Raw genomic sequence first — 23,828 nt, forward strand, 5'->3', positions numbered from 1 at the left:
ACAGGATGTGTGGGGGTGGGTATAACTCACCCCGTAGGCTGAGGGGGAGGGGTAGGAGGAACTGTGAGCCATTAGGGACTTCCATGACCTTCGTCAGAATTGCCACCCAGAAGTCTATAGCATAGATCTGTAGCATCGCAGTGTGTGTGTGTGTGTGTGTGTGTGTGTGTGTTTGTGTGTGTGCTGTATGTGCATGTGTGTGCAGGAGTATACACATGTGTGCAGGCATATACACATGTGTGCAGGCATACACAACTGTATATGTCTATGAGAACATCAGAAGAGGACACATGTCTACCATCTTGCTCTATTGCTTTCTACGTCACTTTTTTGAAGCAATGTCTCCCACATTGAACCTGAAGTTCATCCTTTAGGCTAAGCTGGCTAGTAAGCTCCTGGGATCCTCTTGTCTCTGCTCCTCAACACTGGGGTTCCAGGCATGTGTGAACCTTCCCTGCTTTTTAACATGGCTGCTAAGATTGTGAATTCAGGCCTCCCTGCTTTCACACAAGCACTCTTAACCCACTGAACCTTCTGTCTAGCCTCAGTATTGGGCCTTGTTAGATATTTCTGTCATAGCCTGAAAACCAATGAGGACAACGGTACAAATAGAGTGAGTCATTTAACCTCTCAAAAGAAGAACACCGTCCTGTGTGTAGTCTGACTTGTAAGAAGCCTTCCCTGTTCTCAGGCCCAGAAAGAAGGCGGTGCTTGTATTTATCCTGCTTTTGTTTTTCTAGTCTATCAGGAAATCTATTTAATTACATTACCTACTGGGATTCTTCTCACCAAACCTAACCTGAAATTCAATTCTTCTGTAGCATTCAGTTATACTGCCATCAGTTCTGTGTTGGATTTAGTTTCTGTACCTAGAAAATAATCTTTAAAGTTTCTTTCCAACATCCAAGCAAAATGCTAATAGCTGCCACTAATGTTCTGTTTCTGACACTTCTCTGCAGATTTCATAGGCCCACAAGGTCATCTCCTCATTCTTTAAACACAAAAACAAACAACCTAAGGGGCTAGAAAGATGACTCCATGGTGAAGAGCACTTACAGCTCTTGCAGAAGATCTGTGTTCAGTTCCCAGCACCTGAATTAGGCAAGTTTACAACACCTATAACTCCAGTTCCGGAGGATCTACCACCTTCTTGTCTCCAAGGGAACCTACATGTGCATGGCACATATAAGACAAGCAGACATACACATACGCATAAAATTTGAAAATTTTAATTAAAAATTTTAGTTAGCATATGAAACAGTGGGTTCCATTATTACAACTTCATAATATATCAGTGTGCTTTGCCATTCATTGAACTCCTCCGTCCCAGATAATCTCCCTCTGTTTTAAGGTTATAGGTAGGAAGACAGATGATGAATAGAAGATAAACAGACAAAGACAGACAGAGAGACAGATGATAGGTGGATTAAGATACTGAGAGGAAACATGAAATATTTGTCTTCCACCTTCTTGATAAGACCTAGCACATGCTCCATCTAGCTCCTTCTCCAGAGGACAAATTCCTCAACCTTGTTGGAGTTGGAAGGTGTGACAAAGCCATGGATCTGCTCTTCACTGTGTCCTTCTGTGCCCCCAAGCTCCCTTTCATCTTTTATTAAAGCTCTTGAACTATCTTCACCAGGCATTCTCTCATCAGTTCAACCTGCTTAACTGCCTTTCTGCAACTAGCACTATCTCCTCCTGATGAGTTCTAACAGGACACGGTCCCTGTTAATAGACTGAACGATGTGAAAATGATGTGAGTCCTGAACTCCACCTTCACAGAACTACCTCAAATTTAAGATTATATTTATTTTGTGTATGGGTCCTAGGTTCAGGCAGGGTTTGCCAGAACATCTCATTTCTGTTCCACTGAAATTGTCTGAAGACATATGAACTGTCCCTGCACTCATATGTCTGCTCTGTAGGTGGTATTGGCTACCCTCTGAGGCTTTAACTGGAGTGCATACCAAGTATCTATAAGTGGCTTCTGCATGGTGCCTTGACTTCTTCATAGCATGCTGGTTGGGTTTAAAAGGTGATCATCGTGTAGCCCCAGAGTCTATATTCCTATACCATGTCCCTTGCGGTCTGTAGCTTTTTGATAGTTTCGAAGTTGATGGCAGAGGGGATGTACTATCGGTGTTCTTCCCATACTACATATACATTACACAGAAAGAAAAGGTCCATGTGTTAAAGTTTTTTGGTCTCTGTAACAGTTTCTAATATTTTCATGTCAAATAATCAGAGTGTTACTTTTTCTGTTGGGTAAGAAAGTGCCCTTCATGGTTGTATAAATGACACAGCAAGAGCCTTACCTCAGGCTTGCTTCGTGGGATTTTTTTCAATAAAGGTTCAAATGAGATAACACTAATGAAAGCACTATTTAAACAGCAAAGGGTGATTATAAATGGAAGTGCAGGGTATTGTTGTTCTAAGTGTAAACTCAAAAGGAAAGCTAAGAGTCAGTGAATTCCAATGATTGAATCCATGAACTTAACATGAACGCTCTTTCTGGTGATAACAAACAGGTAGAGGATACACTTATGACAGGCAGTAGGAGTAGCTGCTGTGTCACTGCTAATCACAAAATCAGGTGTGGGCAAGGGGGAAGTTGCAAAGCTTCAAGTGGTTTTGCTTGTTTTCAGTGACTTTCTGAAGACTGGTCATTTTATAGTGTGAGTTTGTTTGTTTGGTGTGTGTGTGTGTGTGTGTGTGTGTGTGTGTGTGTTTATGTACCATAATCTGGGTAGGAAAGTGACAATAGCAGAATAAGTTTTGTTTTTATTAGCAGATTTTATGGCTGTGCGGCAGGAGAAAGTTTCAATAGAAAAGACAGGAAACATTCAGTAAGGTAGAACTGGCGGTTAATTGGAATATGAGGTTTGCCCCTCTGTTACTAGCCTCTAAGCTAAACATCTTGCCCTCCATCTTCCCTCCTTGAACATGCATAGTGATGTTCCTATACCTTGCTTAGCCTTCTGTCTAAAGTCTCTGGCTAGGGTCCCACTTTCAAGCTCTTGCCATCCAGTGATGGAGCCAGATGCCAAACTACAGATGTACTGAAAGTCACTCTGCTGCCCAAGAAGCATCACTGCACACCCAGGCTCTCCATTGCCTTGTCCCATGAAGCCCAGCCCCCTTCTGCCCAACCCAGATCTAAAGCACTGCATGCCAGCCACTTGGAGCCCTTTGAGCTGGTGTCTGCCACTCCAGCCTCTGCATGCCTGCTCACAATGTGCCTTTCTCTCTGCTTGCTCCTCCAAACCCCATCTATTCTTAACTCTGAACTAAAACTCTGCCTGCTTCAAGAAGCATTGCCCTTTCCTCTCTATCCCCCCCCCCCCACACACACTGAGCTCTCACCGGCCTTTTGAAACACTTCCAAATGCTGCAGTCCTCACATGTCACATTATCTGTGGCAATCCTTCAAGACTGTTGTCCACCTGGACATTGAGCCCAGTTGGTAGGGTGATTACCCAGTTTGCACAAAGTGCTGAGCTCTGTCTTCAGCACCATATAAAGGCATGGTGGTGCCCACCTGTAATCCCAGCACTTGGGAGGTTGGGGGTGGGAAGATCAGAATATAAAGAGCTTCTCATCTACATATAAAGTTCCAAGAGCGGTCTGTCCTATGTGAGACAATGCCTCAACATTCTCCCCAAAAGGCCATGATGCTATAATGCCTACCAGCACTGCTTATTCCTCTAATACCCATACTTAAACGGTATTTGATGAAAGGTTAAGATATTTAAGCACAAGCAAAAGAAAGAATAAAACTTTTTTCTTGTAATCATGAATGCAGAAGCAGACACCCACAGCTAAACACTAAACAGAACTCCTGGAATCCAGTTTCAGAGAGGTTGGAGTGAGGAGCAAAGGGGTCAAGACCAGGCTAGTGAAACCCACAGACACAGCTGACCTGAACAAGAGGGAGCTCATGGACCCCAGACTGATAGCTGGGAAACCAGCATAGGACTCACCCAGACCCCCTGAATGTGGGTGTCAGTGAGGAGGCCTCCGTAATTATGGGATCAGTATTTATCCCTAGCAAAAGAATGGACTTTGGAAGCCCATTCTACGTAGAGGGATACTCTCTCAGCCTAGACACATGGGGCAGGGCCTAGGACTTAGAAGATCCCCTGTGGAAGGCCTCCCTCCTTGGGGAGCAGAATGGGGATGGGATACTGGGCTAGTGGGGGAAGGGGAGGAGGGGAGGGAGTGGGAACTGGGATTGACATGCAAAACAAGATTGTTTCTAATTTAAATTTAAAAAAGAAAAGGGGAAAAAGTAAGCCTGGTGTAAAATGATTGAGAAAAAGAGAGGTGTGATTTCTAGGAAATATTATTTGGAAGTTCCAAAAATTACAAATTGAGTCACAACCTTTTAACAAACCCTTTACTGGACATAACATGGAACCTAACATGATGAAATAATTTTTTTTCCAGTCAGGGTTTCTCTGTGTAGCTTTGGCTGCCCTGGATCTTGCTCTGTAGACCAGGTTGGTCTTGAACTCACAGAGATCTGCCCGCCTCTAACTCCTGAATGCTGGAATTAAAAGTGTTTTTTACAAATTGCCGAGGACAGTAAAAAGGAATAGGGAAGACTCGGCCTTCATAGTTTTATGGTTGTTGTTTTGGACCACTTTCAAGGGTCTCATATATTTATCACTTCCTTTAAAGTGTCAAATAAGATGTCCGGGAGCTGGGGAGATGGCTCAGTGGTTAAAGCATCTGCCACTCAAGTGTGAGGACCTGAGTTCTGATCCACAGAACCTGCAGAAACCTGAGTCCTGGGCTTCTGTCTCCACATGGGAGGTAAAGACAAGAGAATATCTTGGAGCTTGAGGACCAGCTAGTCTGGCATATACCAAAGAGAGCAACGTGGACCTGCCTCAAACAAGATGTCAGGTGGGGACTTCCACCTGAGGCTGGCCTCTGATCTGCACACTGGAGTGCTCCCCAACAACACTATGACCTGCACACTGGAGTGCTCCCCACACACCATCAGCACTACAGCACCAGCTATGTCAGAAGCCAGGGCACTGGCCAGCATTTGGGGGCACTACATAGGATTAATGTCTGTATTAGTTACTTTTCATAGCTGTGATAAAAATGCCAAGACAAAAAGCAAGTTACAGATGGTTTCAGAGGCAAGGACTCCATAGTTGTGAGATAAGGACCATGCATTTACTTCTTGGTCCTCCCTGTGATTGTGAGTCAGATCTTTTCACTGTCACCATCTTATAAATATGGAAACCAAAACTGAGACAGGCTAGGAGTACTCCGCAGGTTCACATGAACAGGGAGCACTAGACTTGTTCTCTTACTACTGTTTACTGAAAGGTAAAGGAGAAACAGTTTAGAACCTGTGTGCTGTGGATCGGACAAGGTCATGACTTCCTTCCCATATTAATTCCCATTTAAAAAGAAAGTCCTTGGCTGGAAAGATAGCTGAGCAGAGTACATACTGTTCTTGCAGAAGACCAGGGTTTCATTCCCAACACCCATGCCAGATAGCTCATAATCACCAGTGACTCCAGCTTCGGGAGATCTGATGCCCTCTTCTGGCCTCTAAAGGAACATGCACTGATGTGTACAGATACACACACACACACACACACACACACACACACACACACAGAGTTATAAAATAAAAATTTGAATAGATAAAAACAACAAAAATAAAAACTGGTATCTGAGTGTCAGAGGCAGAGCCAGGTCTCTTGGTTCCCTGCCCTGATACTTTCTGGGACCACTGCTTCTCTGGATTCTCTTTCTAAGGATATGATGTGTTTTTACACTCAGCTTTCTAAACAGTGAGCTTTCCAATTGCAAAAATAAAGCTTTCTCAGTCATAACAGAGATAGTCATAAAGAGCTAAGACTTTCATGTGGACATTTGGTTAAAAAGGAAGTTTCCTGGAGGTGTGTGCCTTGAGAGAGGCCATATTGAAAAGCACCCACAGTAAGAGAGACTTGGGAGGGGAGAGTAATCGCCAACCTGGAGCTAGTTGGGCAGGCAAATAGCCAATGCCAGTGCCCTCAAAGCAGAAACGGTTTTCGCTATCTCACTCGGGCCCCAGAAAGGAGAGGTGATTAAACTCCATTGTCTTGACTGGATGAAGACCAATATGCTCCTATTCTGACCCACAGCCAGCACCCACATCCCTCTGCTCCTCCCAGATGCCCAGCCTGATGGGATGAGACCTTGAGCCTGATTCCAGAGGCCAGAAGAGGAAACTAATTAGGCACTGGTTTGTAAAGGCGTGCGTGCATGTTGTGTTGGGATAAGCATGGGTCCCTGTGATACATGTGATAAGGATGCTGGCTGGTGAGAACAGTTCTCCCTGCAGGCACAGCACCTTACAGAGTCAGCCACAAACTCGGTCACTCTCAGCTTGGAAGATCCACCAAGATGAAGGATCTTGGGGACTGATGTGTCTCTTAGATTCATTCCAGGGTCTTCAATTCTCAGGGTATTATTCTCTACCAATCAAACAAGAGTCAGTCTGTGGTCCAGCCAGCCTGGAAAATATATTCTATCTTCTCCTTTCTAGTGAGCCTGAAGGCTTTTGACAATCCCTGCTTGAGTTTGCTTGGCCCCCAGTCTCACATCTGAAGAGGTCAGCACGCTCTCCTCCATGCATGGACCACTGCTCTTCACAGCGTTTCTTGATCAGTGTTCTATAACATTTGAAGAGACACGTTTCACTGGGTCAGCTCTTTGCCAGGGGAGAAAAATGGTCAGAGAACACACAGGAGCATACAAAGAGTTTCAAAGTATAAATATAGGAAATTTGTCTCCTTGCCTTCCCGAATTTCAAATTTTATTCTCCATATTAACTTACAATGTTTTGTTTGGGGCCAGTGAGATAGTTTAGCAGGCAAAGGGGCTTGCGACCAAGCCTGATGATGACCTGAGTTCAGGGCCAGGGACCCACATGATAGGAGGAGAGAACCAAGTTGTCATCTCATCTCCCACAAGCTCTCTGGGGCATGCTTGTACGCACGCACGCACGCGCACACACACACACACACACACAAACACACACACACACCTCTCTCTCTTTCTCTCTCTCTCAAGTATAACTTTAAAAAATGAAAACTGTCTTTATACAAGCTGCATCTTTATTACAAGATGCAGAATAAGGAGGAACCAGCGTTGATCATCCCTGACTTTGCCTTTCTTAGCAAGTGATGGGAACACGAGGCAATGAACCCTGTCAATAAAGAAAAACCAGCAAAACCCACTTCTGGAAAGTAGAAAAAGGAGTAGCTGCACTTATAGACTCAACAAAAATAGGAAGTTTTCTGAGTTCAAATGACAAAAGGGGATCAAAGCAGTGTCTCACTAGCTGGTGCTAGATGGCTCTGGGGACTGTAGCTACTAGATCAGTGGCCCCCAAGACCTTTCTTCCTAAGTTCTTGGAAAGCATGACACTTGCCAGGTGAGTCTGCCCCTTTATGTTAGGGAAAACAGACAAGAGCAGTTGCTGACTTGAGGGCTAAGGACTTGAACAGGACAAGAGGTGACTTCATAACTATGGCCCCATCCCACCCTTGGAGAGAAGAAAAAACAAAGAGCTGTTCTTCAGGGACAGTATTCTGCAACAGGTGCCTTCATCTGTCTATCTTCTATTTTTATTTCCTTCTACTTCACAATCATATTTTTATATATTTTTAAATAAATTGTTTTCTGAGACAGAGTTTCAGGCAGTCCAGGCTGGTCTTGAACTCACTGGATAGTCAAGGTAGACCATGAACTTCTGATACTCTGAATCCAACCTCCACAGCGCTCGAATTACAGGTACACCACCATGCCCAATGTATGTGATGCTCAGAATGGAACGGAACCCAGGATTCCTGGCTGCTGGGTAAGCACTCTATTGACTGAACCCTAGCCTCAGCCCATGGTAATCTTTTAGAAGCAAAAGAAAACCTGTTTCAGAGGGAATACTGCACATTGTGGGCCTGCGGAACTCCCACAGATAAAAAGTTCCCAATAGCATTTACAATACACATTTATGATCCCCATGCCCACAAATATGAATAAAAGCTCCTCCATGGCTCCATGGATGAAAGTCAATAGGTAAAACAATCAGACTACCTCGCAAAAATCTCAAGGTGATAGAAGAGACCTAAAATGATATGAATGTGTTAGGCTTTAGTGGGACGAACTTCTAAAAGAAACAAGCACAGAAGAAGAGAAAGGCAACTACGAAAAACTTAAGGGAATAAAAATGCAGTAACAAAACCTAAGCTTTGGTGCTGGCGTTGACCAGGTTAGACAGCGTAATAGGGAATTAGTCAATTACAAGGTAGATGTGGGATAAACACACGAGGTGCAGCATGGACGAAGGGGATGGTGTGAGAAATACAAAATAATGGCTAAGAGACAAACAGAAAAAGATGGAGAAGGCCAGGCACAGTGGTACCCGCCTTTAATCCCAACACTTGGGAGGCTGAGGCAGGTGGATCTCTATGAGTTTCAGGCCAGCCTGCTCTACAGAAACCCTGTCTTAAAATAAGCAAGCAAGCAAACAAACAAACAAAATAGAGGAAGCCACACAGTCAATTTCCAAAGGCAGATTACAAGAAAGGCAAGATGACAAAGGTATTAATAACAATGGGCAAAAATGGGAAATATTTACAATGAAGACAAACCATGAATATTTCCCCTCAGTCATATGATAGAAAATCTTAGAATTAATTTTTTTAATTCTCATATTATTTACCAAGGTAATACAGAATTGTAAGGCCCTAAGGACTGATAACAGACCTGAAACATAAATAAGAGAGACTTGGAATGATGCCTGCAAATTGCCTATTAAAAATTTTTCATTTTATCCGGGCATTGGTGGTGCATGCCTTTAATGCCAGCACTCGGGAGGCAGAGGCAGGTGAACTCTGTGAGTTCAAGGCGAGCCTGGTCTACAGAGGGAGTTCCAGGACAGCCTCCAAGGCAATACAGAGAAACCCTGTCTCGAAAAACCAAAAAAATAAAAATAAACTAAAATTGTCATTTCTAGTTGATCTCTTAGCAAGGATCACAGTCAGACAAAGGTGGAGACATATTTTCCATGTCTTCCTATTCGGGAGCTGCAAGGACAGGACAAAGATTTCACGGTGGAGGCTTCCCACACCAGGCGAAAATGTGGGGGGAAAGTTGTGCTTTGAGGTGTACAGTCGAGGCAAGGCTGAAGGCTCGGAAGCTCTGGTTGCTCCACTCTGAACACACCTGGTCTCGGCAAATTCCAAACAGGCACAAGCGATTATTCAAGTGTGTGGTTCTGAGAAGTAGCATTTGATGGAATAAGATGTATACAGTGAGTAAGGGCAGAACGGGGTGGACTTTGCAAAAGGGAGATGATGGAGAAGGTGAGCTAAGGCTTCAGGAATACCGTCCAACTGCAAGTGGCTGAACAGCAGCACATGGTTGATAGTTAAGTCTAAGAACTTAAGCCTAGTTGTCATTTTAATAAAATATAAGCTAGCAACTCATTTAGCTTTTTAATTACAAAACGAACGGAAATTGATAGTAAATGTAAGTAATTCTGCACTGCTAATATTACCAACAAAATAAAATGAGAGGCTGGCTGTAAGGGAGGTGCCTGTAGGTAGTGGAGGGGAGAGCTGGGCTCCTGGGGAAGAGGTGGGAAACTGGAATGCTTATGATAAAGATGCTCTGTTGACAGGTATGGCGTTGTCAAAGGATAAATAAAGTTGTTCTATCTTCTCAAAACCAGTAATAGTGATTCATATGGCAATCCAGATTGAACTGAGATCTGAAACAGGACTGAGGAGATGGAATAGCTGGTCAGAGCAAAGACTGCAAAGAGCTTTGTCGTCTGATTTTCAAACTCCTCAAAAACACAAGGCGGAGTGGATGTGGGGTGAGGAAAGCCGGTGGAGGCAGTGGGAAGACAGAATGATCAAAGCAGAGACCACTGGAGCGGAAAGCAAAGAAACCTCCTTTTAAATAAAAACCTCCTAAAATGGTTGGGCACGGCTGGGAGGTTCAGAGGAGACATCAAGAGCCAGGGAAGGCAATGTTAATGCATTTCAAAATTAGTGCTTTAAAAAAGTGTATGTGAAGTTGCAAATGAAGCACGATGTCTTTAACTTTCCCTTTCCTTTTAATTTAGCGGGGCTCTCTGTTGAGAAGGGTCTCATGTGGCCCAGGCTGGCTTCAAACTCACCATTTAGCTAAGGATGGCCACGAACCCTGATCCTCTTGACCCCACCTCCCAAGAAATGGAAGCACATGTGTGTACATGGCTGAATTTCTCAGATAAATATGTCAATTTACAAAATTGAATCAAGAACAGAAACATCTAAACTGGACCCATGACTTTTAATCAAACCTTTCCTCTCCTGTTTCTTCTCTTTCTCTTTCCTTCCTTCAGTGTACACAGAGTAATCTTTTTTTTTTTTTTTTGGTTTTTATGAGACAGGGTTTCTCTGTATTGTTTTGGAGGCTGTCGGTCCAGCCCGGCCTCGAACTCACAGAGATCCGCCTGCCTCTGCCTCCCGAGTGCTGGGATTAAAGGCGTGCGCCACCACCGCCCGGCCACAGAGTAATCTTTAAGGAGTAGACAATTCCCACCATATAGAAAGTGCTCTTGGGCCAGTGAGATGCTTCAGAATGTAAAGGCACTTGCTGCCATGTCTGACAACTTGAGTTCGATCCCTGGGACCCCCATGGTAGAAGGTGAGAACCGGAAAAATGTTCTCTGACCTCCACATGTGGACATGACCACACAGATACAAGATAAAGAAAGAAAATTAAATTAAAAAATTAAACATTCTACAAAATAGCTCTGAGAGAAATAATTCCAACCATTTTAGGAGGCTAATGAAACCGTAGTCATAAAAATAGACAAAGATAATATATAAAAATTATGACATTGGGGACTGGAGAGCTGACTCAGCAGTAAAGAGCACTGGCTGCTCTTCCAGAGGACCCAGGCTTGGTTCCTAGCACCCACATGGCAGCACCCACAACCATCTGCAACTCCAGTTCCAGGGGATTCAATGCTCTCTTCCGGTCTCTGCAGATGCCATGAATGCACATGATACACATACATACATGTAGACAAAACGTTTATACATATAAAAGAAAAACAAGTAAGTCTTTAAAAAATGTATGACCTAGCTGGGCGGTGGTGGCGCACGCCTTTAATCCCAGCACTCGGGAGGCAGAGGCAGGCGGATCTCTGTGAGTTCGAGGCTGGGCTGGACCGACAGCCTCCAAAACAATACAGAGAAACCCTGTCTCGTAAAAACCAAAAAAAAAAATATGTACGACCTAAATATTTAATAAAGCATTACATATTAAGTGTAGTGTGATTAGTTGGTATCAGTATCAAGAATGCAGGGCTTATTTAATGCTAAAATTGTTTAGCAGCAGAATTGACTGCATGAGCAGATAGGGTACTCACATGTTTACTTCAAATGCTTACACAAATTCCTGTTTCATTGATGCAGAAATAGCATTATAAAATATTACAAAATCAGCCCTAAATAAAAATTCTCTTGAAGCTACAGTATTCTCTAGAATCCCTTAGGGATTATCACAATTATGAGAAAACATCATGAAGTTGACTAGAGTCTCCAGACACCTAACTTCCTCTACAGAGCCTACACCTCTCAATAACATCACAGGCTATGGACCAAGTCTTTAACACATAGGCTTTGGGCAGATTTAAGATCTAAACTGTAGCACTGCTTTGGTTAGAATGAGCCAGGGCACTGCCTACGGCAGATGTTTCTAACTCACCACTCACAGCTTCCTGTGACCCTCAGTCTTCATTATTCGAGGCTTCAAGTGCAAGGCAGTTTTTGCAAAACAACGAGTTAGAAGACTATACGGGGAGGAAACAGAAAAGCTATGACTGACCCATAAAGAGAGAAGTTGAGCAAGGGGTCTCTTCAGATCCAACTCTCAGTAGGTCTTTTGTCAAGAGAAAAGAGAGCTCTCAGACCAGGAGTGATAGTGCATGCTTTTGATCTTAACACTCAAGAGACAGAGGCAGGCAGATCTCTGTGAATTCAGGCCCAGCCTGGTCCACATAGCAAGTTCCAGGGCAGCATAGTGAGACCTTGACCTGGGAGTGGGGGCTGGAAGTGGGGAGAGGTCTTCAGGGAAATCCAGAAAACCTAAAAGAAAGGTATGTGTCACATGGTCAGTAGGGTCTCAGAGCCATGAGCGATGGCTGAACCACCTCAGGACTCAAGTGTTGCAAGAGCTTAAAATATGTTTGAAGGAAACAAAGGCATCCCCAAACTGCTGGTAGACTTAGTAAATGCCCTAACCTCAATCACATCTGCTCTGAGTAGTCATCGTTTGACATCTCTAGTGTCTAATAATTTTTTGTAAGCTATAAAATTAGCCTAGTTTCCTTGGGTTTTCATGGGAAAGGGGTTAATTCTTATCAAATGGTGGTATTTTAGGAATGGCTGCAATCAGGATATCAAGGCCAACTCTTGTAGTCAAGGGCCAGGGGGATCCTGGATGAAAGGCCTTGAGGCCTTGTTATTCCTGCTTCCCCATCTGGACAAACTGATCTGGTCTCTTTCCTTTCTCTGTCTTCCAGAAAAAGTAGAAACAATAAAGAACCCAGATGAGAACATTCTGTGTTCATAGGAGGCAAAGCAGGGACGAAGCCCAGGGGCCTAAGGCAGGGCTGCTGGCTCAAAGCTGATTCAAAGGACACAGAATTGCATCAGCCTGGGCCCTCAGCTCCTCTTTCAACAAGAAGGGTCAGTGACATGTGCCTACCCACCCTTATCTTAGTACTCAGTGTTTCTGAATAATGTAGTAGACCAAAATTACCTTGGATTATGCCCTATGAAGTGGGTGTCTCCTTTAATCAGGAGGCTGAATTTTTTTTAACTATTTCATTTGAAATGCCGACCACATATTCTCACTTGAAAATTTCCCTAGTAGGAAATGTGCTTGCTGACTGGAACACATGCACTTTATGGTAACAACTTTTTCGAGTGTATGTCTGTCCAAGAATCTGCCCAGAATGGAACTAGAAATCTGGTGATACACACTAAGAGGGACCAGTCATGGAGGAGGGTAAGAACAAGGAGTACAGAAGCCTGTACTCTGCGGGGTCTGTAATGTCTGCGGCCTACTCTGTCTGTTTCTTCCCTTCCACACTGCCCACGTCCCTACCCTCTGTAGTCTGTGTTCCAGAACAATTTCTTTTGATTTCCTTCCAGGGCACAGATCAAGGGCATTACGTTTATTCAAAGTAGATATGTTTTCCTTTTACCCTTGAGGTTCTAAGAGATAGGTCTCTAATATGGAAGAAGTGTCGGTAATAAGAAAAGAATTCATTGGGGTCTAGACTGGGGTTGTTTAACTCACAGAAACAGCTGACCTGAACAAGGGGGAGCTCTTGAACCCCAGACTGATGGCTGGGAATCCAGCATGGGATTGATCCAGACTCCCCCCCCGGAATGTGGGTGTCAGTGAGGAGGCCTAGGCAATCTATGGGACCTTGGGTAGTAGATCAATATTTACCCCTGGCATACAAATAGACTTTGGGTGCCCATCCCACAATGAGAGATGCACTCTCAGCCTGGACTCTTGGGGGAGGGCCTAGGCCCTGCCCTGGATGAAATGACAGACTATGGATACCCACCATGGAGGGCCTCAACCTCCCTGGAGAAAGGAGTGGATATTGGGGGATGGGAGGATGGGAGACTTGGTGGGAAGGTGTGGGAGGAGGGGAGGGAGAGGGAGAGGGACCTGGGATTGACATGTGAAGCAACCTTGTTTCCAATTTAAATTTAAAAATGAAAAAGACTAAAAAGAAAAAAAAAGAATTAAGAATTTTCCCTGCTGCCCATAACTCCCACCTCAGAAGGATGCCCTTCCTGAGGAGGAAGCTTGCTGGGATATTCCATCATCAAAGTTTAGAGGAGCTTTGTATCAAAGAATCCTAAAATGTATGGAAAGAGATGCAAGCACACAGAACAACGAAAAGCAAATGTAGCCTCTAGGAGAAACTGCACAAAATCATGACAGGTCCTGAAGAGTTTAGTAGAGGAAAAGACTTCGAGTCTATGTGTACTTATGGAGTTCCATTTCTGTCTGTACAGAGCTTTGTGGAATATACAGAGGAAAGCCATCTCAAGATGCCCAGGAGGAGGTAGAGATGGGGGGACTCCCAGGCAGGAAAGGGAGAAAGAACCAAAAAATCCTGTGCATTTCTGATGCCAGAGACTTTACATGTCATGTACACTCACTTCTCACCTCTGTGATGTGTTGAGGGAACTGAGACTCAAGGAGACCAAACTCATTGTTGAACACAATAAAATGTTAATAAATACAGCCCGGAGCATCCGGACAGTGCTAGCTTTCCAGAGATTCTTAGGGCTAGTGCAACTTCTGCAGTTTGCTGTTCCTATGCTGCAAGCTCAGGCATAAGTGATTCTGGTCTTTGACTCCCTATATCTGCATTTCATGAGTGTCCACTCATATAAACAGTATTTTTTTTTAACACAGGAGAGGTGAAGACACTGGGTCCTGGGTGCCATGCCTAATATCATCAGCCTGGCTATTCAATTCTTATGGCCACCAAACTCACAGCTTCCATCTATGGAAATGTTAAAGTGGGTGTGTGGGAAGCTAGGGTAGGGGGCCAGATCTACCATACAGTTCCCCAAAGGGACTCCAGCCTTGGATAAGAAGTGAAATGGCAAGCATAAGGTCTAGAATTAGAAAAAATTTCATTTTGTGCATTCCAGGTGTGGGCCTTTATGTCTTTGAGGTCTCTCCCTTCCCTTCCCCTCAACTGTTTATGAATGACAATAAAGAAGCTAACTGTGAGTTGCAACTTGTTATTACTGGTATGACTATTAACTCATAGCAACAACGAATATGGCTATGTAGGTGATTACACAACTAAAGAGCCTGATGCATGTTGGGAACTTGCCACATGCTCCCTTGTTTTCAGCTCAAAATGACAAACCTTCCCTCTGCAAGAAGGCAGATGCATTGCCAACCTTTCCCTAATGTTGGCAAGGATAAAGGGCCTATGTCTAAAAGGTCCCAGTGTCTAACAGGACAAATATCAGCTCAGTCTTCAGCTTATGACTTGGTTATATTTTGTTTTGAGTCACAGTTCAGGAGGAATTTTTTTTCAAAAATCTTTTCTTTCCTGAAGGCTACTAACAGGCCTCTTTGATCATTTCAACCATGGCATGCATGAGTTTGAGGGGACTCGGACAAAAGCAGATTTTAAGATGATATCAGACTCCTGTGATCTAAGGAGGGGGGAGTGGTCCTGACCAGCATCTGCCATCTTTCCAATGTTCTCCTCCCAGGCCTTGTCAACAGGTAAATCTTTACTGGAAAAAGCCAGGAAGATTTGCATTTGCCAGTATACTAGGAACAATGTAATGTGATGACCCTGAGCCGAAGTATGTGTTTCAAATAATAAGGATGTGATAGAGAAATCATAAGGTTTGATAGAGAAAAGAGCTGAGATAGATACCTCCTCACAGTGGGGGAGCTGGGAAAGTAGCAGCGACCCACAGAACTGACTTACCCACAGAGCTGACTTACATGTATAGACTTTAGAGCAGAGGGCTATCTAAGCTTGGAAGGGAGGGGGAGGGGCGTCTGACTTTAGCAAATCAGTAGGAGAAATAGCATGCGGGTCTGTAACTTGGGAAGCTAAACCACTGCACCACTCCACCTCGGTGCTACTACATGCTAGGAGTTTAGTAACTTGAGAAGAGTATTAAGTATAATATGTATGAGGCTGATCACTTCTCCTGGGACGGCATCCATCATCCAGCTGTATGGGGATTTGTTGTTTAAAAACTTACACTTCTTATTTGCACTTCTCTTTCAGACTTCAACAAAACAGAACATGACAATCCAAATTCTAGATTATATCAAACTTCACTTTAGTGAGTAACTATATGAAATAAATAGGAATTAATCATTCAGGACTGAACTACCTTTAGTTAGAAGACATAAAAGTTCAGTTTTCTACCATGTAACACTGAAATAGTCTATGTTTAGCGTCTACCTGGTCTGTGTGGGTGAAATTGTTCTCACATCACGGTGGTCAACATGGAAGAACACGGTGACCACCAAAAGCATGGATTGCTCCCCATTGGCAACCAAGCAGTCTGGTTTGCAGTAGACATCAAGGAGGTGGCCTCCAACTCAGAACTGATACAGTCCACCTGGAGACAGCATAGGATCCCACAGGGTGAGGGTGGGGGCGTCAGGAGTGGCCTTCCCCCACTTGGTTATTTTTTGTTTTGATACCCTTGATAAAGTTGAGGTTGTTTGAACCGTGTTTCTGACAGATTGATTCTAATTTGAGATTCCTACAACCCTCTCCTTGGTCACTATCAGTCAAGTTTGTGCATGTCACAGGTTTATTATCAAGGATCCTGTGAGGGGAACAGAGGAAGGCAAGAGTGGAGGCTAAGCAGACAGGTGCAGATTCCACACCCACTCTCTAGGAACTCTCTCCTTCATTGTCTGAACTGTTCGGTTCAGCTGTCTTTTCAACTTTTTACAGAGACTCCACTACATAGACAAGACTAAATCATGAAGGGACCAAGCGAAGAAGTGGTCCTAGCATTGTCTAAGGCTATGTAACTAGGTTGTGGCTGGGAGGCATTGCTCAGAGGGAGACTTTGGGGTTGACTTCAGACACCAAAAATCAAGTTAATAAAAGTCATTGAGTGGACAGCCAGCAAGGATCGTCTGCCCAGATTTGTCTCTGCCCCTCTCTGGAATGGCATTCCTTCTTCCAGGGTAAGATGCTGACTCATTCTGACATGGGGGGTCTTAGAACCTCTAATCACAAGGAGTAGTTGCAGGGAATTATTTTATGGTCAGCTTAAAAGGGCAGGGGTGGAGGTTGAGAATTTCTGACCTTGAGAACAAACAGCAAGTCCTCCTATCTGGGCCAGTGCTGGGGACGGAGGCAGGATGATATTGGTGTAGGGGAAGATGGTACATGGCTGCATGATCTCAGTGGTGAGTGGCTGGAAGCAACTTTCATCTCCTCAGTGTGTGATGGAATGATGAAACTGATTCTTAAGAAACAAGGGAGGGTTTAAAACTTCTTCAGTTACAAAAAGGAAGTTGAGGTTGCTTCTTTGTTTTCTGCACTAAGAGTTGATAGAGGCCTTGCTTCATCTTTCTGCATAAGTCACTGTAGGCTGAAATCAGCCCATGGTGACAACACTCTTGTAAGGTCAGATTGTCAAATATCATGACTCAAGATAGACATGGAGGTGCACACCTTTAATCCCAGCACTCTGAAAGCAGAGGTAGGCAGATTTCTATGAGTCTGAAGCCAGCCTGGTCTATATAGTGGGTTTTAGGCCAGCTAGAGCTGCATAATGAGACCTTCTCTAAAAAAAAAAAAAAAAAAAAAAAAAAAAAAGACCAACCATCTCCATATCTGGTGTAGGGTAATTTCCCAGAAATCTCTGACTGGGATGAGAAGACTCAGGGCCTTGTTTTCTTTTCTCTCTTTTCCTTCTAACTGCCCACCAGGGAAAGGTAAGAAGTCAAAACTGTCTTTTAACTCTCCCTGTCTTGACTCAGCTGACACATTCTACCCCTATCCTCTTCCATGATCCAAAGCCAAGAACTTGCTAATGTGTAAAACTTGAGGGAAATTCTCTAGAATCTTGAGAAAATGAAATTGTACCTGAAATCAAGGTTTCTCTGTGCTTTGTAAAAATTAAATCAAAATAAGTGGTTGTCCCATGACAATAACTTTCTCTTTACAAAAGGGTCAGAGTCCAGCTAGGAATTCAAGGCCCAGAGAATGGCAGAATTTGTGACACAGTAAGAACCTAGGACCAGGGCTCACACAGCTTTAGTATCTAGCTCTCTCTCTGTCTCTGTCTTTCTCTCATAGCTGAAAAATTCTTTGCAGAGATTCTTAGACCCAGTCTTCATTTATATCTATGAAGTTCTTGTAGCTGTCTATTTAAAGATCTTTATAGATTTGCTGAAGCCAGGTTAATCAAAAGAGGGAAATGATATGGAACCAACACAGGAGTACATATGTACTACACCAACCCCATGTGCTTGATGCCCCAGTGGATAAAGGTGCCACCAAGTCTGATGACCTGAATTACATCCCTTGAGCCTACATGGTAGAAGTAGAGCCAACTCCTGCAGGTTTTACAACACATACACACACACACACAAACACACACACACACCACACAGAGGGGGGGCTAATAAATAAGTAAATAAATAAATGCATAATTCTTTTTTTGTAAGTTAAATGATCTGACAACGCTGCCTTTGCCAGGCATCTCTCTTAGTAGTATGTTTTATACTGTTCATATTTATTGACCATTAATGCTTATTCCAGGTAACTCAGTCCTAATGGGTAACAAGCAGGGCATACATCAGTTCTTCAACTACAAGAAATTTTTAGCTACTCTTTCATCACATAGCCATTTTAGACACTGAAATGAAGAGAGTACTCCACTTTCCCCATCCCCAACTCCCATCAACTGTCTGGGATAAATGTTAAGAGCAAATTAAATTCTCATGGCATGGTCACCAAATAACCAGACAACCTAGAAAGTCACTTGCTGCTTCCTGGAAGAGATTGGATCTGATCATCAAAGAAGACAAACAAAAACAAATGCCTTTTCCGGCAGCTTGGCAGCCAGAAAGGTGCCATTAGATCCAAACTGGGGAAATCAGGAAATACTCACAATCATTATAAAGGTTCCCAGGAACTCAGAGACTGTCTCCTTAGCTACATGGCTCTTCAGGGTCAGCCTCTGTGTGAGACTCTTCTTGGTGCGTTCCTTCTGAGAAGGCATCTTGGGGTTTCTGTCAGGGGTGTGCTTTCCAGCAAGGACTGCTTGCTCTGTTCCTTGGCCTTCACTACTACATTAAAACAAAACAAAACAAAACTGAACACTAAGCTCCTCGCAGATTCCTGGAGACAACTGGGGAGACACTGACTATGCAAACACTGTCCCAATTAGAGGCTGTGACTTAATCCTTGTCTGCTGTCAGTCCCTGCCTGCTGCTATTTCTTTTGAATTAGTGAGTTATAACCCCAAATCCTCAAAATGATCCTTTTTGTACCTGATAGATTAATCATTACCTTTATTTTCTGGCTGCTTCCTCTTTGTTGGCTTTTCCCCCAGGAGATGAGAAAAAAGATGCTATGTTAGTTGTGTTGCCAAACCACAGAGGTGGGCCTCAGTCCAGAAGAGATTCACACGTTACACAATGTCTTCTGATGATTTGTTGTCTCCTATTCGGAAATGGGCGGGTGGTTTGGGTGTCATTTAGAATTGTTATTGGGTATGGATACCTTCACTGTGAGCACTCTCTGCCGAAGACTTTCATCCAAGCTGGAGGGTATAAGGGAAAGAGAGGGTCGTTGTTACAGAAATTTGTCCCCGCCCCCCCCCATTTCCACCTAGCAGGGCCTCTGAGTTTCATGAAACTACTCTAGAGCTGCTAAGAACTGCTGTAGAGACACAAGGGGCCGATTGAAAGGCATCACAATTGTGAGTTTATGGGACAAGATGGGAACTCCCGTTGACGTTGTACACGGAACTGGTCTCCCTTTCTGCTGAGCAGAATTTAGGATTCAAGAATCAAAAAGACAGAGAAAGCAGCAATACACACCAGAGGGTTGAAATTCCAGCCCCTTGAGCCAGAAGGGCAGTCAGACTATATGCCATCTCAATTAAAGAAGAAAGGGGGTAACTATGACTCACTAAGGCGGCTAGTTCAAATCTGATGAATTAACATCCTTGCAGGCAACGGACTACATTTGGTAATAGCTTCTTGTCCTGCCCGATAAGCAAGCCCTGATTTCCAAAGCTAGTTTGTCTGAAAAGATGGAATTCAGCTGTAGCCTCTAAATACCCCCCAGGCAGTCCCACTGAATTAGAACCCACATTGTACTCCCTCCCTCCCACAGAGTAGCCAGCCCAGTTTCATTCCTCTTGGGGGCCCTCCCCTACCTTTGCAGGAGGCCTCCAGTCTTTTCCAGTTGAGGAGGCAGGCAGGAAGGAGGGAGGAGAAGATATGAGGAGAGCAGCTGGGAAGAGACCAATGGCAGAACGAAACACCTAAGCTGCAAGTAAATTTTACGGTTCAGACCAAAGAGTTCACATTACAACCAAACCTAGGGCAAAACCTAGCATTTTGGCTTTAGCTCCTGATTACATGATCATGGAGAGGATGGATAAACTCAGAAATTTGCTTTAACTCCTGGTTAGGTGGTCGTGGAGAGCATTGTCTTGGAGAGCTTCCTGTGACTACACTGTACGCAACTCCTGGTGGCTAGACCAGAGGAACAGGACTTTATTGTCTGACTTCAGCTAATTAGACAAAGGGTGTTCTGCAGAGTCTTCATTCACTCACCTGACAAGTATTTATGGCATACTTGCTGTGTGCCAAGTACAGCCCTTAGCACAAAAGCACACAGCAGTCCTCCTTGTCGGTCACAGGGCTGAGTATGATGGAGACCAACTTAAGGGAAACAATCACACAGGCACAAATAGACAATTGCAGCCGAGACACATGCTCCACAGGCAGGGGCTGTATTCCTATGGGCAAACATGACAAGGGAAGTTCACCTTGTTGGAGCGATCTCTGTAGAGTCTCCCAGGAAGTCATGTCTGAGCTGAGATCAGGAGGCACAAGGGTTACTCACATGAAATGGGGAAGGAAGTCGATGTGAAAGGCTTTGAGGGGTGGAGTGGGAGCAGCGGGTGCCTACCAGAGAATGAGAGAAACACCTACTGCGGTTAGCCTCCTGGGAGAATGAAGGAGCAGAGCACAGAATAAGCTGGGGTCGGGGAACCAGACTATATTGAGCCTTGGGAATTGTGTGTCAGGGTAGAAGTGTTATAAATCATTGAAATAAATTAGGCAGGCAAATGAGCTCATTAGATCTTCGAGTTTTAAAAAAGATCATCCTCTGATGACTGTCTCTGATGAACTTCTGGCAACTGATGGGTCCTGTACAACAGATAGCTATTGCCTTCAGTTGTGTAACGAGTGATGAGTTCATCAGGCTCCTGGGAGTATCTCCAAACCTCTGGCCACACACACAGTCCTGGTTAAAATCAGTGAGTCACAAGCCAAGCGGTGATGTCACACACCTTTGATCCCCATACAGAAGGAAGCAGAGGCAGGCAGCTGTGAGTTCATGGTTAGCCTTGTCGACAAGAGCAAGTTTTGGGACAGCCAAGACTACACAGAGAAACCCTATCTTGAAAAACAACAACAACAACAAAAATGAATGGGTCACAAGCAAAACAAAAAGATATGAATGTGAGAAGGGGTCATATGGGGAGGAGGAGGGGTGGGGGAGTGAAATAAAGAAGGCTGGGTACAGAGTAAACAGAATGCCCCAAGTACACATTAAATTGTCAAATGCACACATTTAATCAATTAAAAACGATAATACTAGTTGTGGGTTTGAGAGGGGATTAAAGGAAGCCTAAAATAGCCATACATAGACCACGTGAGGGTGCTACATTATTCGAGATCTGAGGGGCAGCTTTCTCAATGAAGAAGTGGGAGCTGTTTAATAGTTCTTTGCATTTTAAATGGAAAGGACATGGAAAATAAAAGCTTCCACCAAGGTATTTTGCTGGGTCCTTCGCTGGCTGGGGAAAGTGGCACAGAGCTCTTGGAGAGGAGCCCTGGAAAAAGCTAGAACCGTAGTGAGGACTGTGGCTTCTGTGCGTGTGAAGTGGAGCCATGGGCACGTAGGAGAGCTATGAGGTGGGAAGCAATGTGGGCCACCTGAAAAGGGTGTGTTCAGGGAGGCGGCAAATCAGGAGAGAGAATGTGAGAGGCCTAGAAATAGAGACTGAGCAAATGTATTTTGTGCTTAGGTCAAGGTTAGCATCTATTGCTCACTCTGTATCACTGTAACTCATCATCAAATGTAACTCCTTACTTCTGTCTCCAGTCACCAAGCAAAACCTCACAAGTACCCTAAGAAACTAAGAGTGAACATCACCGAGTCCTTACTCCACTTTGGGAGGGACCTTTGTGGAAATACCCTGCCCTTCCTCCACCTTTGGAGGGAACTTTGTGGAAATACCTTCCCCTTCAGTGTTCTAAGTGGATACATGGAGCTACTAGTAATTTCTGTCCATCCATCCATCCATCATTCCTCCTTCCATCCCTCCCTCCCTCCCATCCATGCATCTACCCCATCCATCATCCATTCATCCATGTATCTGTCTATCCCATCCATTCACTTATCCCCTCTATCCATCCACCCACCCCATCCATCCACCCACCCCATCCATCCATCCATCATTCATCCATCCAATCCATATATCTCATCCCTTCACTCACCCATCCCATCCATCCATCTATCCATCCATCCTTCCATCCATCCATGAATGATATCCAATCCCAGCCATCAATCTATATCCTATCCTAGCCACCCATCAGTCTTTGTCCTATCCATACATTCTATTTCATCTACTCATTAATCTATCCACCCACCCCTCCAACCTACCCATCCTTTCATGCATCCATCTATCCATCCAACCATCTCATCTATCCAAAAAAACTTCACTAAATACTGGCCATGCATCAGACACAGCATCAGGCACTGGAGATTAAAATCCAGATCTCTTCTGCTAAGAATTAATAGTCTAAGTGACAAAGTCCCACCCAATAAAATAAGAGGTATATTGAACTAAAATCCCAAAGACAGACACCTGGGAGGTTGCTCCATGCTAGTCAACACCTAAAATTGCTGGACTCTTTGGGCTCCATGCCATACTGAATGTCCAAGACCAGTCTCCAACGTGCAGTTAATTCCATCTGAATGTGACCCTCCCTGGCTCCAGCATTCTCTTTGGTGTGCCTGATTTTGCCCACCCAGGAGATGAATAATTATTCACAAGCCTGACCCCCCCTCACCTTTTTTACTTCGCCTGACTTGTCCCTGTAGTTCCACTCTAGTTCTGCCTGTTCACACTTGGAAACTATGTCACATCCCAGGACTGTTCCTCTTTCAAAATCTGTAACACTAAGATTTCATTTCACTGATTGGAATGTCCATTCCTCATTTTTCATTCATCCACACTCCTGAATTCTGCCTGGCTTCACTCTCACAAAGTCAGCCTCCCTTCCCACAGAGTGCTTACCAAGGGCTTGCCTGGCTTCATGATGCACTTACCTGCATCTCAAATCCCACAGACCTGTTGACTCTCGTCTACATTCTCGTTGCCCAAGCCCAGCCATGGGTATGGTTGGCCATGAGTCTGTCTCAAGTATTCTCTCCCCAGACAGATGGACGATACTAGGCAAGCCCAGACAGTTGTGTTGATTGTCCCTGTGGCAGGTAATTAAGGCACAGTGTCAGCATTGCTGCTGTCTCCTCAGTTAGCTTTCATGTCCATGGCTCCAGATTTTACCAGGAATTATAATCATCCATCTCTTTGGGGCTGGACCCCAAGGACTCCCGAGTACCCTTCATCATCTGGATCCTGCCACACTTTCTTCTCCACAGCAGGCACATGCCTCTCCTAGGCCCCTCCAGCTCCCGTTGCCAGCCTCCCCCGGCCCCAGCACAGATGATGTGTTTCCCTGGGATCCCATAGAAAATCAATTAAGGCTCATGGACTGTAACTCTTTTCATGCCCCTCCTTCTCAAAAATGTGCCCCAGTTTTGTTTCTGTGCCCTGTCCTTGCCTTCTTTTTGCAGAGAGCCCCATTCTGCACTCTGATGGGGCCCCCAGAGACTCCAGCCAGTTAGCACCCCCTTACCTCCTTTCTTTTCTACACTGGCCTTTGTCCCA

The 23,828-nt window shown here is 44.4% G+C and overlaps 1 protein-coding gene across 2 annotated transcripts in view; it reads right to left on the minus strand.

Moving 5' to 3' along the window:
- Aqp9 (aquaporin 9) overlaps positions 1-23,519 on the minus strand; it is a 41,169-nt gene extending 17,650 nt beyond the window's left edge. Inside the window, exons 1-4 of one of the 2 annotated variants that reach the window (XM_005075465.4) lie at positions 23,207-23,519; positions 20,013-20,125; positions 19,139-19,391; positions 18,738-18,915 (exon numbers count right to left, since the gene is read on the minus strand). In XM_005075465.4, coding sequence (XP_005075522.1) covers positions 18,738-18,848 — 111 coding nt within the window. In that variant the 5' untranslated portion in view covers positions 18,849-18,915; positions 19,139-19,391; positions 20,013-20,125; positions 23,207-23,519. Of the gene's footprint in view, positions 1-18,737; positions 18,916-19,138; positions 19,392-20,012; positions 20,126-20,630; positions 20,719-23,206 lie in introns of those variants that run through there. The other variant, XM_040740241.1, reaches the window with a different exon arrangement.
- Positions 23,520-23,828: the final 309 nt, after the last annotated feature.

Source organism: Mesocricetus auratus, unplaced genomic scaffold (genome assembly GCF_017639785.1).
Source record: "Mesocricetus auratus isolate SY011 unplaced genomic scaffold, BCM_Maur_2.0 Super-Scaffold_100691, whole genome shotgun sequence".
NCBI classification, from domain to species: domain Eukaryota; kingdom Metazoa; phylum Chordata; class Mammalia; order Rodentia; family Cricetidae; genus Mesocricetus; species Mesocricetus auratus.